Below are 18,452 nucleotides of genomic sequence, written 5' to 3' on the forward strand. Positions count from 1 at the left end.
AAGCCGTAATGAATATTTAAGGATGTCAACATTTACTTTATTAAAAAGTATATTTTATAAATACGTGTTATTATAATTTTTTTATTCAAGAGGATTTAATTATTAATAGCAGTAGTAATTCATGTCGTGCCAAGCAGGCTACCCCTCTCGAGAGTAGTTCCGTCCAGCTGTACATAACTTGTCTGCTCAAACTGTCTCGTGAGATACTGTGCGCGGAGCGGTGCTCGAGATCATCACAGACAGAATCACAGACAGGTAAACGTTATATACAATCACATAATGACATGTCGTGATGCGCAGTGTTATTATTATTAGCCTGATTCGTGTCTGATTCTCTCGTGCTTCTGAGCACCTTCTGAGCTTGTACGAGTTTTGAAGCGTAACCTGCTGGTCTTGAAACGGTATAATTAATTTAACAAGCTAAATAAGCACATGTGCAAAAATGATACATTTGTTAGCAGACTAAGGCATTTAACTAATGATGGGGCCGAATTACTTATTTATGAAACCGTGTTGTTGATGTTAAACACTTGTGGAGTAGTCAGCTGGACACAATTATATTGTGTTTTACACGAGCGCACAACAACGTTCTTCTATTATTTCAGTGGACCAAATAAAAAGTATGCATAATAAATATATATATATATATATATATATATATATATATATATGTATGCAATCTTTTACATTCATCATTGCACATTCAATAGTCATATATTTGAGAGTAGTATAGATATTTTGTAATACAAAATATATTTTAAAATATGAATGTCAATGAACTAATGCATGAACTATAGTGTAATATAGTTATTTATAGGCTACTATGTATAATATTTATATCCTATCAAAGCTTCTGTCCTGTGTTGTGTTCCAGAACCTCATTCCTACTTTGAAACCAGGTTGCATTCTCTTCAAGCAATGCCAGGCATAGCCTGAGTCTTATTCTTGGCACTGAAGCACTTATAAACTGGGACCGGTGAAAATAGCTAGAATATAAACCTACAGCTATACAACAGCACACACACGCCTCCAAAAACATATTCTTGTGGTTGTCAAGTGCAGTTTGATGTTCGTCCTTGTTTAATTGGTTTTATGACAAGGAATGTCACTTATACATTGTGAGAAAGTGGTGAAATCAAAGAGCCGTGTTGAATAAGCAGTGTGGTACATTAACTGGAGAGTGATTGGGAGTGATTTTGATGGTTTTTAAGCCCCACTCATTTTTCGGGGACTGTTGTAATCTAATTAAAGGGGTCCTATTATGCTCTCTTACAACATATTAATTTTGTTTTGGGGTGTACTAGAACATGCTCTCATGCTTGGTGGTTCGTCAGTATTGCCATATCAATCTGAGTCGGATTCAGCCCCTGAGAATATTGAGCAAGAGGATCACGCTGAACCTTTGCACGCACAGATATGAACAGACTTGGAGAAAAACTGACAGTACAGCAGCTCTTCTTCTTCGTCCTTGTGGTCTTTTCTGATGCAATCAACCAAGCGTTCTAACCATGACCTCGCTCCCAATCCATTTGAATTTCCATAGGTGGGAATTATTTTAATGATATTCTAATGGGACACTTTGTGACATCATAAACCCAGGAAAACAATGCTGTAGTCCAAACGAGCTATTCGTTGTAGTTCTTGAAAAGGGTTTTTTTTTTTAACGAAATATCCCCCTTTGGAGTAGACTATGAAATTTGTAACTTTGTAGATCTTTTTTGTTCCCAAACAACATACACACTGACTAAAATTCAAAAAGTGAAAAAGCATAGGCCTAATAGGACCCCTTTAAGACCCGACCCTGACTTTTTATTCTCCAGAGTTTCTGGAGATCTAACCGGTCCTGTGAGGCGTAGTGCTCTGGACATCCTCCACTTGAGCTGATCTAAGGGCCGGTTACTGCGTTGTTGTAATGGATTAAGGTTTGGTGACAGTCAGCTAAATCATCCTCTTTGTGGGTTGATATTTATAAATCACACGGGACTTGTACGAGTACATATTGTTCAAAACTGCATGAAAGTACTGATCCATGATGTAGAATGCTGTTTAAAAACAATTGTTCTGATTTCAGTTAATTATTACTGTGAGTCATGAGTTCATGCAGCTTTGATGGCAAATCAAGTGTATTCTTTGTGTGGTATGAAATATGTTATCTGTTATTTTTATTTATTTATTTATTGAAAGAAGTGTCTTCGGGTCTCAATTTATTTCATATACTGATTTGGTGCTGAATAAAAAACATTCATATTTTTATTAATGTTGATCTGCTTGAACATGACTGATTCCCCCCACCCCAAGGATTCTATGATGAATAGAAAATTATTAAAACACAGCGTTTATTTGAAATAATTTTAAATGTTTTGCAATATTGTGGTTAGTTTTTACTGTTACATTTCCTTTGTGCAATTTAATGCATCTGAATTAAAGTATTATGAATGAATAAATAAACCTTACAGACCCCAAACTTTTGAATAGTAGTCTATAAAAATATATTTTGAAGCTGACTCTCAAAAATAAACCTGCCCTCATTGGAGTTTTTTTGTAGTATGTTTAAATGTTTAGATTTATTTAAATCTGTTCAATAATTATTATATTACATTTATTATATTAAACCCATTATAACTCATGTTTCTGTCACAAATCATTCTCACACCTCTGACCTCAACTTCACTTTGGTAATCATGGTGAACCATTCATATGCAAAATTTACTGCAACATATACTGTAGGAATAAAGGACATCAATTAACTTTTTTGGGGGGGTTTTGCTGCCTTTATTTCCCCCATATTTTTTGTAGATTCTTGTCATAAGTTTACACACAATGTTGACCTGCACTCTGTCACTCTGGGCATCAATAAGATGTTGAGGCAGCTGATGGAAAATGTTGATTTTGTTTGTGTATATGTTTGCATGTGTGTATACTTTGTGAGTTTGCTTGTGTATATACACACACACACATGCAGAGGGGTGTAAGCTGTGATCAGACATGTCCTTGCTGTAATACGACACATGTCCCAGACCTGGGTGACTGAAGTTTACACTGTCAGGGATGAGCCCCTCTATATTTAGCACAGGGCAGCGAAAGGCTTGCAGGAGCACTGGCTTTTACTGGAGCACTCACTGCGTGCAGGAGAGGACCGCTCAGCCGATGAGCTTTTAGATCACAAGCTTTTTTTCCTCCTAGTACAGTGCACTATTATAAACGAGGTGTGTGAGAGTGGGGGTGTAGTGTTGGGGAAAGCACAGATTACAGGGTCAGGAGTTGTTTCATTGTTTTGTTTTGTGGGGCATCTGGCTTATTCAATAATGGATCTGTCATTGAACAAAAATGGGTCATCTATGTTGTTGTTGCTGATTTGAATATATTTTATGTCTGTTTCTTTGCATGTGAATGTGAAGGACTTTTATGAATACCGGTAAGCCACAGAAGCCAGTGCTTACAGGCCAGCGGTTTAAGACCAGGAAAAGGGGTGAGTCATTTTTATCTCAATATTTCCTATTCTACCCTTATAGAAACTAATTGTGGGCATTACAAATGATTTAACTTTTATAACTTGTGTTGACCGTTAAATGGCAAATGTAAAGTGATTGTTCATTTCACATCCAGAAACACACACACACCTTAGATGTGCACACATGTTGCAGACACTCACTCGGCAATGCAGTGGCAAGGGTCTTAATTCATGTTCCATTAATAGCTTGTTTGTGTGCTACTGTGTACTTCATGTCCCACACAATACTGGTGCCAGTGCAGACCCTCTGCCGTTCTGATCTTTTCTCTTATTAGTCCTGCAGTCTCAGAGCCACAGAAGTTAACAAATAGCCTACTGCAATAGCTGAAGCATTAGTTTCAGAAGGTTTGGGAAAGTGAGTGATCACACAGAAAACATTTTTCTGTTCTACAGTGCTACTTTTCCATTGTTTCTTTATGTAAGTGATAAAAGAAGTTAAAAACTAAAAAAAAAAACAAGTCTCAAGTTATATATTTTCCATATTCTACTTCTTGAGTCAAAGCAAAAACACAATTTTGTGTGAATGGCCCGTATCTTTTTTGTTTATTATATTTTTTTTATATATAAATTGTTTCATTTATGCATCTCCAGTCACAAAATTCTAGAAATTATGATGACGATGATTATTACATATTGTTTTTATTGTTGTGGTGTGCTGATAGTTATGGTTTTATCAGACATTGATTTTGAAACAAAGGCTAAATAAAAGCTATAAAAATCAGTTGACGTTTATTCGGACATTTTACATTTAAACAAAAAATACACTACTGTTCAAAAGTTTGGGTTTGGAAATGTTTTTAATGATTGTCAAGGCTTCATTGTTTTATTTTTATTTTTTTTTAAGTACAGTAAAAACATTAATATTGTGTAATATTATTGAAATAAGTCTGTTCTATTTATATAAGAACTTAAGTCTGTTCTATTTATATAAACGTTTATATTTTATACTTATATAAAAGTTATGACCCTGCATGATCCTTCAGAAATCATTCTTATTTTATGACTTGCTCAAAAAAAAATTAAATCTTATTATTATCAATGTTGAAAACAGTTGTGCTGTCAAATTATTGTAAATAATGTAAAATGTATTTTTTTTCTTAAAATAAATATGAAAAAGATTCTTATTTTTTCCTAATCTTTTTAACACTATGTCTTTAGAGTAGCACATTACTTTTGTAGTCCAATTTAGATATTCTACTGACCCTAATCCTAAACAGTCTACTAATACTCTAATGAGAGTTAGCTGACATGTAGTTTCAAAGTTACTAATAGTTAGTAGAACGGCTAAAGTGGAGTAAGTAAAGTAGAACCATCTTTAGGTTCACTTTTGATCAACTTAATGCATCCATGCTGAGTAAAAGCCAATCGTTTGACTGATAGTGTATGTTTAAACAATATATAGGTCAATCTTTTTGCAAACAATTAATTATTTTACATATAAAGAAGTCATACAGGACTGCTTTACTGTTCTAATTTGAATCTTCCATGTAGGTGTATGATACGGGTGAAAGGTGAACACCGTTTGACTTTACAGACAGCTAGGGAACGTTACTTAATAGCTTTTGAATGTGACAAATGTGGGGGCGTTTTCAACAGGGCATTAGAGTTATGCTTCACTGGCTTGTGTGGTAGGTGTGACTGGCTCTTCAAATGTGAAATCTCACAGGAAGACACTCAACATGCTCTTTAGTGTGTGCTATAATCAGAATTCCTAGCCAGCAGCGAGGCGAGGGAACTCATTTACATAATAGTAGGTAATAAGTGCGGCTTGAATATTTCTGTGTGCGACCACCTGCTTTGTTATCAAGCATTCTACACCGATGGATTCAAATCAAGAAGCAAATCTAAATCATTTAAAGCATTATATTCTACATCATAATTGGCTAATGTGAATCCTGAATCTCTGCTGCGGTAACCTTGACTGAGAGTCTTTCTTGTATTTTCTCTCTCACAGATGAAAAGGAGAAGTTTGAGCCTACGGTTTTCCGAGACACTATTGTTCAAGGCCTCAACGAAGCAGGTGGTGATCTTGATGCTGTAGCCAAGTTTCTGGATGTCACTGGGTCGAGACTAGACTACCGCCGCTATGCCGACACCCTGTTTGACATCCTCATGGCTGGGAGCATGCTTGGTGAGAAGGTCCAAAACCTTGTGCATAATTTGGGATTGTCTTAATACTACTTTAATTATTGCTTTGTAGGAGATTAAATTTCATAATTGATGACACCTCTTTACATGGCTTTCTTATGATTTTAAAGATACTATTTTGTTTTTTTAATTTCAGAAATATGCAGTTAATAATCTTTTAAACTTTGTTGTGATTAATTTAAAACAAGATATTTTAAATTGGCAATAAAATAAATCCTCTATACAAACACGTTGTAAATAGAAACTTTATGTAGTTTCTTTCTTTAATAGAAATGATGCAGTCACACTTGTAGCAATATTGTTAGTTCTGTTTGTTGATTCAGGGTTAGCATCATCTGAGGTCCTCTGAGGGTCAGCATCATCTCTTCTCAGGTGTTCTGGATCCAGACTGGAGCTTGTGTAAATCCTAGTTACATTTAAACAAATAGAGACATCATTAGCATAGCTGCTGATCCAACAAAGTAAAATTAATTAGTTTAACCCAAGCTAAAGAATAAGAATGCACATTTGATCAGATGCAACTACACTCACAATTTAAGAGATACATTATTCGAATGCTTGGCGAAAGAGATTCGTTTTTAATCTAGATTTAAACAGAGAGAGTGTGTCTGAACCCCGAACATTATCAGGAAGGCTATTCCAGAGTTTGGGAGCCAAATGTGAGAAAGCTCTACCTCCTTTAGTGGACTTTGCTATGAACTACCAAAAGTCTAGCGTTTTGTGACCTTAGGGAGCGTGATGGATTGTAACGTGGTATAAGGCTAGTTAGATACGCAGGAGCTAAACTATTTAGGGCCTTATAGGTAAGTAATAATAATTTGTAACTGATACGGAACTTAATAGTGCAGAGACTGTAAAATTGGGGTAATATGATCACATTTTCTTGACCTGGTAAGGACTCTAGCTGCTGCATTTTGAACTACCTGTAGCTTGTAGCAGGGTGCTTAGTCCTTGCATTCCTGTTGCCCTGTAAAAGTGGGCCTGAAGGGACTATTAAATTTGAGGGTCCTTGGCATCAAATAGTTAACAAAACAAAATCTGTGGACAGCACATTCCCTCCCGCTCTCACAAAAGAAATTTAAGCGCAAGCTATTTTAACAATAAATAGCATCAATAAAATGTGAATTCAAACTGCTAATATGCGAGTAATTCACATTCAACACACAATGGCTCACTCACTGGAGCGCAGTTCTCTCACTGTAGTGGACACTTGCAGTCAGTCGGTGAAGGACTGGAAAAGGTAATAAAAGTGACAATGTCAAAATTATAAAGAAGAATCGCGAGTTTTCAACCACAGCATGAGACCCCATTAAATCGGATGCTAATATGATAGTAGATTATGGATTTGCGAAGCAAGTGGGTGTACCAAGGGAATACGCAATTATTGATCCTTAGAAGTTGTAATACACAAACAACCCCAGGCAAAAAGTAAGCATACAACATATACATGGCCCACACTACACCACTGGTCACAGTCTTGCAGATGTATATCTTACAGTTTGACATAAAAAAAACAATTGTTCCTTTTACCCAAGATGTCACTGGGGCTATACTTTACAATCTGACAAGCAACATTCGTAAAGGACTGTTAGTAAACAGAATGAGGGGTCATAAGCTCACTCCCCCGTGACAGCTGGCTGTTGCTCCAACACTTGCAGCACATCTCTGGATCAAAGTCTTTAGTGCAGTACCTCTAGGCCATCAACTTACAAATCCCATTGATGGTTAAAGATTTCTTGCAAGATGGCCCCACCGAGTTCGGATGCTGTCCAGGTTGCTCCGCTTAGATTGTGCTTTTATTTAGTTTTTGACTTACTTTTGTTTTCTCTTTTAACACACATAAAGTCTTCACTGATCATTTACGACAAAGTAACACTTCTGGACATTGGACACCGCTTCACTAACCTGTTTCAGGGCACTTTATCCTCCAACACATCATGGCCATCTGAGATTCTCTGGAATGCAGAGATGAACAATAGCCACTTGAATAACCACCCGAGGCGACGGATCAAGAAACACCACGGGAAACGCACTGGGATTCGCAACAGCTTGAGGAAAAGAGACTACAGTCCTCCTCTACCGAGCATTCTGCTTGTCAATGTCCAATCTCTGGAGTATAAGATGGACAATCTTAGAGCCAGGATAAGTTTCACAGGACATAAAGGACTGTAACATCCTTTGTTTGTCTGAAACATGGCTCACGACCATGGGCCCGGACACTGCTGTAACGCCATCTGATAACTTCTCTGTTTTACGGATGGACTGAACAGCCGGGGCTGGAAAATCTAAAGGTGGAGATGTGCGTTTAATGAGTAACAAGAAATGGTGTGACCCCAGAAATATCTCCATTCTGTCACGATCCTGCTCGCCTCATCTGGAACATCTATCCATTATTTGCCACCTATTCTGTCTACCCCGGGAGTTTTCATCGATCATCGTTACTGCTGTTTACATCCACAACATACACCACAGACTTGGCTTTGTCTAAGCTTCACAGTGCGCTCAGCGACTACATCAACAAACATCCTGACGCTTCCCTTATCATCGTTGGGGAATTTAACAAAGCCAACCTCAGGCAGGTCATGCCAAACTTTTATCAACATGTATCCTGTCCAACCAGAGGACTCAATACACTGGATCATTGTTACTCTCAGTTTAAGAATGCCAACAAAGCCCGCTCACTACCGACTTTTGGCAAATCGGACCTTGTAGCCATTTTTTCTCACACTGGAATATAAACAAAGGCTTGTTCAAGAACCCCCGGTGCAGATAGTAGTGATGCGCTGGTCCTCCCACTTTGAAGCCTGTAATGAATTAAAACTTCCTATTCATCCGGAAGAAGTAGGCGGGAACCGGCGGACAATCAAAGGACATTTTAATAATACAAATTAAAGACAAAACAGCGCACCAGCCCCTCACGGCGACTGACGCGCACAAAATAAAAACACAACTAAAAGCCCAGGCCTGGTCCTCTCTCGTCCTTCACTGTCGTCACTCCAGTTTTATATCCTTCCATCTCCTACGTGGGACTCGAGACCGGCGGTGGGCCGCAGGTGCCACTGATTTGCCCAATCATTGCCGGCCTCACTCCTTGTTCCCACGTCCCTCGGCCCCGCCCCACTCGCCACAAAACCATGCTACAGGCGGCTCTTGATGATGTAGACTGGAACATGTTTCGGGCAAGTTTATCTGATGTCAGTGAGTTCACAGATGTAGCATTTAAGGGGTCATATGATGCAATTTCAAATTGCCCTTTCTCTTTGAAGTGTTACAATCTCTTGGTGCGTGAAGAAGATCTGTAAAGTTGCAAAGATTAAAGTCTCAAATCCAAAGAGATATTTTTTATAAAAGTTAACACTCATCCACGCCCCCTCATTCTAACATGCCCCCACATATCTACGCAAGTATGTGGGGATATTTGCATAACGCTGCCCAGATGTTTTGTTGTTGCTGCCGCCGCCATGTCGTATAGACGCTGTGTGTTTGTTTGTGAAAGCTAACTACTTTGTTTGGCCTTTGTCCTCCGGCCTCTGCTCACTCAAGGCCTTGTGTGTGTGTGACGCTGTTTCGTTGTTCTTTGTTTTCTGCCTTCCAAAAGAAGACATGACTAAAAAGCATGTTTATAATGGGTTTTATGTTCATGTCTCGTCACTCTGGCTGGACAAGGCATCACAATATGTTAAGAGGCGTAATATTTCTGTCACATGCTTGAGGTTTTCAGCCAATCACAAGGCACTGGATAGCTGGCCAATCACAGCACACCTCGCTTTTCAGACGATGAGCTTTGTAAAAATCAACACATTTCAGAAGGCGGGGCATAGAGAAGAAACAATAATGTACAGTAGGGAATACACAACACTATTTTAGCCTGTCTTAGTTGTCTCCTAGGAGCTGTCACAGCCGGTTGGAAATCTTCAGATCTTTTGCACATAAGCAGGCTGAGAGAGTGAGTGGGCGGCTTCACTGTGGGACAGGAGCAGAGTGTTGAAGTTGGTTAGAGCAGATATGGGAAGCCAGAGTAGAGAACGACATATTAAAAGGGGTTTTTGTTGTTGAATATGCATTTTGTGAGTTTAAAATTGTAAGCATTTAAAGGGTTGTGAAGCATATGCTGTATTAGTGTATTGAGCCATGTTGCTCACATAATGTTACATATTATAGTGCATTTAAACTAATAATCTATAGAAATGGGACATTAATATATTGTTCAAAAAAGTATGCGTTAAAAATAATTAAGACAATTATGCAGATGAAAATGAGCATCTAGCTAAATCTGGTACAATGCATTAAATGTAAACATTTGTTAAAAATTGTACATGGTTTCTTTCAAAATGTTTCAAATAATTGCTGTTCACTTAAATTATATTCATCAAAGAATTCCAAAATAATGTATCATGGTTTACACAAAATATTAAAAAGCACATCTGTTTTCAACACTGAAACAATAATAATAATATTTATTGAGCAACAAATCATCATATTAGAATGATCTCTGATTCTGAAGGATCATGTAACACTAAAGACTGGAGTAGTGATGCTGAAAATTCAGCTTTGATCACAGAAATAAATGACATTTTAAAATATATTTAAATAGAAAACAGTTTGGAAAAAATGTAAAGATTGTACTGTTGTACTGCAAGTATAAGATACTTGTTATAATATAAGAACATAATGTAATAATCATAGTTATTTTATTAAAGAAATGATTAAGTGCAATCCAATCAAAACTATATACTGTAGCAGCCTGACCTAGGAGTAGGGTTTTTTTTTTTTTTTTTACTACTGCTATTTCTTGTTTTTCTTTACTCCTGCTGATGATTAGCTAGTAGGTTAATCTCATTCTTCTCACTTTTTGTTCAATCTGTGTGGAATGAGTGAGTTCAGTTTCAAAGACTGGTAGAGATGTCTTCAGGATGGGACAGTCTCTGTCAACCCAATTAGAGCTAAAAGGTTTACTCTGGCTTTATATAAAGCCCTAATAGCTGTGCGAACACATGAGAGAGGAAGAACAGCAGCCTGGTCAAACATCCAGTCAGCAGTCAGATTATTCCAGCTTGGATATAGTGCCCTCATAAGTAGAAGTCTGCTGTTAACTAAAATAGAGATTAAGTCCAAATCTTCTGACCTTTGCCCTTATTAGTCCTTAACAAAGACTGGTTTCCCTGAACTCTGTGAAAATAGACTGGGATCTATTACACAAATGTGATGAAAGCACTACAATCAAGTTAACATGAAAGCATGAGACAGAATAAACTTGGTTTACTTTATTAATGCACATACTTTCTTAATGCACTTATAATAATAACTAAAAACTATTTATTTGTAGACATACATTTTTCTTCATAGTTTTCACCAAAATAATTTGATAATGTCTTTTAAATCTGCATTCTTCCAACCACTCAAACTACTAAGACTGCCCTAGAGACCTTTTTGGCATGATTCAATCAGTTCATTAATAAAATTAGTCCTGATCTACTGTAATTTATTTAGACTTTTTAAATCATTGAATATACTGCCAATTCAGAAATGTCACATTAAGTTAAATTTGTTAAAATATTTGAAAATGTTTTTGCAAAGTAATTTGATGAAAAAGAAGAATAACAGAAGATTTCCGACGACCTGATAGATAAAACTTTGATTTTATTCAAATATTTTGAATATTTTTGGCTGAATAATACAAAGCCTCTAAAGGAACACATGTTTCTTTTGTGTTCACTTGCAAAACTTTCACCCTGAGAAAGTTTGTATATGCATGAGAGAAAGAAAAAGTTTTGCAAGCAAATGCAGTTTCTCAGGGGACACAGTACTTTGGATGGGGAATACACTAATTTTGCAAGGGAACACAAGTTTCAAGTTTGCAAGTTTCTCGGGAGAACCTAAGTTTTGCGAGCAGATGCAATATTGCTGATGGAAATAATACGAGGTGGGAAGACAAATTTTATATCAGTACTTTTGCGTTTAATTGCTAGCATTCTCAAAACAACACTGCATTTGCAAGTTTCTCTAGTGAAAGTTTTGTGAGTGAACGCAAAATTGGTAATGTTTTTGCGACCCAATGCAAAGTTTCTCAGGGGAACAAATCTTTCTTACAATCGTATATTTTTTCCATCTTCATGCACTCTAAGCTGCTCTGTAGAAAAGCCAGTTTAGTTTTTTATGAAATGGTAAGATGTGAAGTATTACATTGACCAATCAATGGATCAGTGGCTCGACAATCTAATCCAGGGATGTGAAGTTAACTATGTGTATGGTATTAACCCGGACACCTGTGAATTAGTCCATGAGGCATTGCATTGTTATGTGTGCAGAGCACATTGTGAAACCGTGTCCTATTTTGGGGTGGAAGCAATGCTGTAATTCAGTTTATTTCCTTATTTGATTAAATGCTTTGGAAATGCTTCTACTCTGTAGTACAGAGGCTAAGGCTTTTTTAACTTGACGTACACTACATTACTTATCTTGTACATAAAGCTGTACAGGATAGTACTGCACATTATGCATTATACATAAATAAAACTGTTAACATTGCAAACACTGCATATGACACAGAGAATTTAGTATTCTGGTATAACTGTGTTGTTGCTGTGACGTCAGTAGACACAGTGACATTTTCTCAGTAGGGGTTAACAATGACAGCACTGTGCTCTCAAAGGATTTACAGCATTAACCTGTAACCTTACTTTCCCTCTCTCAGCTCCCGGGGGAACACGCATTGACGATGGGGACAAGACCAAGGTGACGGAGCACTGCATGTTCAGGACGGAGGAAAACCACACTGCTGTTCGCAGCTATGCTCAGGTGAACACCCCAGTTCAGCCCGTTCAATGAGATGCTTTTTTCTATTGTTGTATTTGAAAAATGAGCAGCCGAAACAAAGATAGCAGGAAGGCAGGGGAATCCGGTTTCAAAATTGCATTAGATGTACTTAGCCCCCAAATCCTCTGGGTAGACAGTATGCCACTCATACTGTGTCGTTTTGAAATAATCCCTTGGATTACATTGTCTCTCCATCACCAGCTCCTGTGAGGTTAAAGAAGTGAGTTCTTGTGTCCAGGATTTTATCATATCATGTCATATCACCAGGAATCAAATTTGATTTGATTTTGGTTTAAGAAGAGTTTGACGTATTAGTGATCTAAAAAAAAAAAAAAAAATCTAAATTAATAATAATAATAATAATAGCATACAAGTATAATATATAAAATAGCACATTATTATTATTATTACATATAAAAAATATTTAGGTATTCTTATGTTCTTGTTTTTTAGATTCTATTATAATAGAAAATAGTATAATAATAACAGTAATAATATATAACAAATAATATAATATATAATATCTCATATATGATTAATAATATTAAACACAATAAAATTTTTATTATATAATAATATTACATAGTATATAATATTATATTACATTGTTGCTATTATTATTATTATTAAATCAAAAAATATTTATTTAGGTATTTTTATTATATTAGTTTTAGATGTTGTTATTATTACCACCATCTAAAAATATAATAATAATATTAATAATATCTAACAAATAATATTTTGTATAATATCACATATATAATATTAGATACTATTGAACAGATAATAAATATAATGATTATTATTATATAATTTTATATAATATGTGATATTTTATATATTTTATTATATTATTATTATTATTATTAGCATCATCATCAAAAAAATAATAATAATAATAGTATCTAATATATATGAAATCTTCTTTATTGTTTATTATTAATATAATGGTATAATAACCACTGGTGGTGGTTGAGGAAAGTGCTTTGGGTGTACAACAATACACAATAAAGAGCTATATAAATGCATCATTCATTCATTCATATATATTATTTTGTTACGTTTAGATATTTGAATATATCTAAAAAAGAATATAAAATATTAATATCGAAAATTCTATAATATAAAATATTACATAACATTTATTACCATTATTATTTTTATTATTATTATTATATTTTTGAATTTAATATTTGTTTTTAGGTTTTATTATTATTATTATTATTATGCAAAATGTATTTGACCCCTTTATAAAAAAAATAAAATAAAAATGTATTCACCTTATTGTGTAACTCGTATATGATTATGCCTACATACAGGTTTTCAATAAACTTATCAGAAGGTACAAATATCTGGAGAAGGCCTTTGAGGAGGAAATCAAAAAGGTAACTAATGTGCATAATATCATGTTCTTGCTATTATCAGTAATGATAATGATAATTCCACATATGTTCCACATATAACGTATGTTTTGATCCACACGCTTTCTCCCCACATAGCTTCTTCTCTTCCTGAAGGCCTTCACTGAGTCTGAGCAGACCAAACTAGCCATGCTAACAGGCATCCTGTTGGCCAACGGCACTCTGCTGCCACCTATCCTCACCAGCCTCTTCAGCGATAACCTGGTCAAAGAAGGTTTGTGCTTAATGACTTCTTATAATTATTCAAGAAAAAAAATAATATTGAATTAATTATTTGCTTGAGAGATTTTTTGGGGGGGGCGGGGTTTGTTTGTTTTTTGCATTGGCAGTGAATTCTTCTTTGGACTATTTTAAATATGTATTCGAGTATGTGCTGTCTGCTTGTAGGAATATCAGCCTCTTTTGCGGTGAAGATGTTCAAAGCTTGGATAGCAGAGAAGGACGCCAATGCGGTGACATCTTCCCTTAGAAAAGCCAACCTGGATAAGAAGCTCCTGGTATAACTGTTGATGCTCATCTGCTCGGTGTTGGCTTACACACACGATCAGTTCTGATACTGAATTCATTAACCTCTGAAAATTATGAGGAGATAATTAACCATTTTGCAGATAAATTGTTTCCATGGAGATGTACATCACCCCTAAAGTCACTCATGACCTTTATGCACACAGTACAACAAAATCCATGCAGATTCTACAGCAAAAACTAAAGGTTTTGATATTCAATCACAGGTTATAAATAATTGAAAAAGGTTTGTACACAATCACAATTAACAACTGGACTGACCTGTAGTGGTATGATTTTTTATGTTTTGAATCAAATGCTCACCAAGGCTGATGAAAAAGTATTTAGAAATTAGAAAGTATTTCAACATGGGACTTTATGACACATTTCACCTTCTAAGTCTGACCGGTTAAAGGTTCTTCCCAGTTCTTCCGGTAGTTAATCTGATTGTGTAATCTGTCGTGACTTCAGGAACTCTTCCCTGCCAATAAGCAGAATGTGGAGCACTTCTCAAAGTACTTCACTGAGGCAGGACTGAAGGAGCTGTCAGACTTCCTGCGCACGCAGCAGTCTCTGGGCACACGCAAGGAGCTTCAGAAAGAGCTGCAGGAGCGCCTGTCGCAGCAGTGTCCCATCAGAGAGGTGAAGCATGCACTCGTGTTAAACACTGCTTCTCAGCTGCTCTTGCTTCAAGAACCAGATTTTATATTGGTCATTAAGGATTGTCACGTTAGTCCTTAAATGTCCCATATGTGCTGGTGTGAACTGTGCTCAGATCGTGGTGTATGTGAAAGAGGAGATGAAGAAGAATGATCTTCAGGAGCAGGCTGTGATTGGCTTACTGTGGAGCTGCCTCATGAATGCTGTTGAATGGAATAAGAAAGAGGAGCTGGTCACTGAGCAGGCCCTAAAACACCTGAAGGCACAGTATCAACACCTAGACTTTAAAATCTCACACTGATATTTGTAATCCTCATATCTATATTCATTTATCTAAAGGATCTTGGAGATGTTGCTACAGTTCTTCTGGATTGATGCTGTCTCAGTTTGCTCTTTTTCTTCATGTTGTTCCAGACAGACTGATGATGATCAGATCAAATCTCTGTGTGGAGCACTGGCTGCTGCCAGACAAAAATCTCACTGGAATATTATACTTAATGGCATAATTAATGTTTGGAAATGTAAACTGATTTTCTTACTGACACACTACAGCAAAATATAGAAATAACTGACTTAAAACCAATTTTCTATATATTCTATATACGTGTATATATATATATATATATATATATATATATATATATATAGAGAGAGAGAGAGAGAGAGATTATATTTTTTCTACAGATTAGATTTTTTATATATTTTACTTCAGACTGTTACATCAAAATCAGGTTATGTTTTTTTTTTCCTAAATTATTTTTTGTTAAATTAGTGTCATATTTTAAAACAACCCCTGCAGAAATAGGTAAATTTGAGTCAAGTCAATGCATAATGTATAATGTATAATGCATTTCCCAATACACATTGTTTCAAAGCAGCTTTACAAAAAATGATGTTAATGTTTACAATATTACAAATCCTTAAGATCGTCAAGCCTTATAGTCGTATTTAGCAGATTAGAGCGGGATAATATAGTTCACATTTCATGACAATTAATGCAATATGCTATAACGTATACTCTATTTTTATACATACATACATATACATACATATATATATATATATATATATATATATATATATATATATATATATATATATATATATATATATATCAGTGGTTTTCAACCTGTGGGCCGATGGTATTGCAGGTGGGCCGCCAATTACTATTAAAAGAAATAATAATATTGTTCATATATGTAAAAATGTCTGAGTCATAACATAAAAACATCATGTCATATAATTAAATAACAAAAAATAATTATTAAACTGTAACTATGCTTCCACTATTCGAGCTCGCTGACTGGTTTAAGAATAAACCGCCAATTTATCTTAGATATTTTTGCTGCATATGCTACAGAACAACAGCAGTTGTGCCAAGCGGTGCCATGCAGCCCGAGTTATTTTCTGTTCATTGCCAGTTCATTTAATAAAGACAGTTAACAATCTAGCTTCTGAGTACTAAGTTATTAACCCAACAATAGCGGGGTCAGGTCATTTTGTTGCAGTGGGCCGCGCAAACATATGTGTTTGGTTGTGTGGGCCACGAGTTGAAAAAGGTTGGGAACCACTGGTGTATATATATATATATATAGGTGACAGTAGAGCTATATTTTGCAACAAAATAAAAAAAGCAAGAGATTTGACCGAAGATTAGAGATTATTAAATATCACTTTATGTGAGCATATGGATAAAATGGATGTATCTACAACTTTATATGTAAAGCTGTATGTAATATCAGTTTAAATATTTTGATGATACAGCAATCAAGTACTTAAGATTCAAGGCTTTCGTTCTTTTATTATGTAAAATACAATTTCAACTACTTTATGTCAGTTTAAAAAACCAGTTTGTTTTGAACTTATTTTATTTCCAGGTTTCTCTAGCTGATTGGTCCATGAAAGAGCTTGATTGTTGTATCAGATGATTATGTAGGCAGCCTCAAGCCATTGCGGCCTAACACATCACATCAAGTCATGTGCTTCCACTGTAGACCTGTGTAAGAGAGAGATAATGGTGATTGTTTCTCCTGTAGCACTATGCACCTCTCCTGGCTGTGTTCAGTACTCAGGGCCAATCAGAGCTGGTCTTGCTGCTCAAGATTCAGGAGTACTGCTACGACAACATCCACTTCATGAAATCCTTCTCCAAAATAGTGGTGCTCTTCTACAAAGGTACCCATGTCTCACCTGATCAGTGTTTTAATGATAAAGTATAGATGAGGTAAGATGTGATGTGTGTTTTTCATTCCACAGCTGATGTCCTTAGTGAGGAAGCTATTTTGAAATGGTACAAAGACGCCCATGCTGCCAAAGGGAAAAGTGTGTTTTTGGAGCAAATGAAGAAATTTGTGGAGTGGCTTCACAATGCGGAGGAAGGTGAGGAATTCTGTCGGATAAAAATACCATCTGCCAAACAAAAATGTAAATCTCAAGCACATTATTTCTGAATTCTCTCTCCCACAGAGTCTGAGTCAGAGGGGGAAGACGACTAATCATTTAGAGGGTTTCTGGGCTTTAGTCAGCTCTCTGTGACCTGCTTTTTAGTGCATTTAGGCTCTTTGTCATTACATTTGTGTCCAGAGGGGCGAGTCACATACAGTACACTGAGGCCCAATCCAGGGAAAAGCTTCTGATCTCTGTAAAGAGGGCAGGAAGCTACATATAGACAGCCTTTAAAAGCAAACACTTTAACATGGATTTTATATTAATGCCGTTCAGGTACTGCGTTTCCTGCAACTGATTTTCATTTGAACAAACACGTGTATATGTCGTATGGGACTGCTGTGAATCTTTTTATGAATAAAAGGTGTTTTATATGTACTATTTCAAGAATTTAATTTGTCTGACTCATCTTTATCTCCTCATTTTTAAGTCACTTTGGAAGGCATCTGCCTATTGATTAAATGTTGATTGGTTCTTTTAGTTCTGCAAATTATGCCCAGGCCAAAACGGTCTCACTCAGATATTGATTAATGTGTTTTAAACATTGACATGAAGAGAAGAATTTTGAATTCCCTTATAGAGTTAGTATATGTGTAACATTTCCATAAACTGGTTTTCCCGTTTAAACACAATCTTATCCATACACTGTATCTAATTTGCATATTAAAGTTTTGTTGGGACAGCATGTTGAACAAAGAAGTGTGGGAATAATGGGAGTGATAATTGGCCAGATTTTCATAATATCTAATATTTCATAAGAATATTGAGATATAATTCATTTTCCTATTCATTTGTTGTGTCTCCCAAAATGTGTGATAAACATGCTTTTAGTCACAGTGTCTTCTACATTGGACAGGAAATTATGAAATTATGACCTCTTTCATACCAGGAACTCATATTTTGTGTACAAAATGTACAATTTATGTACAGTTTTATCACTAAATTAA

At 35.8% G+C, this 18,452-nt stretch overlaps 1 protein-coding gene across 2 annotated transcripts; it reads left to right on the forward strand.

The window, feature by feature from the left end:
- Positions 1 to 192: 192 nt before the first annotated feature.
- Positions 193 to 17,569, forward strand: LOC132145512 (eIF5-mimic protein 1). 2 transcript variants are annotated; one of them, XM_059556606.1, is made up of 12 exons: positions 3,058 to 3,206; positions 3,399 to 3,469; positions 5,466 to 5,642; positions 12,354 to 12,457; positions 13,795 to 13,860; positions 13,975 to 14,110; positions 14,284 to 14,393; positions 14,872 to 15,042; positions 15,176 to 15,322; positions 17,097 to 17,235; positions 17,317 to 17,439; positions 17,527 to 17,569. In XM_059556606.1, exons 2-12 carry the CDS (start codon positions 3,406 to 3,408, stop codon positions 17,553 to 17,555), a joined length of 1,266 nt encoding a protein of 421 aa, XP_059412589.1. In that variant the 5' UTR covers positions 3,058 to 3,206; positions 3,399 to 3,405; the 3' UTR covers positions 17,556 to 17,569. The 2 variants fall into 2 exon arrangements, with proteins under 2 accessions (XP_059412588.1, XP_059412589.1); XM_059556605.1 differs by lacking the exons at positions 3,058 to 3,206; positions 17,097 to 17,235; positions 17,317 to 17,439; positions 17,527 to 17,569 and adding an exon at positions 193 to 255 and having other exon boundaries at positions 15,176 to 15,644.
- Positions 17,570 to 18,452: the final 883 nt, after the last annotated feature.

The sequence above is a fragment of the Carassius carassius genome, chromosome 8 (genome assembly GCF_963082965.1).
Source record: "Carassius carassius chromosome 8, fCarCar2.1, whole genome shotgun sequence".
Taxonomy (NCBI): domain Eukaryota; kingdom Metazoa; phylum Chordata; class Actinopteri; order Cypriniformes; family Cyprinidae; genus Carassius; species Carassius carassius.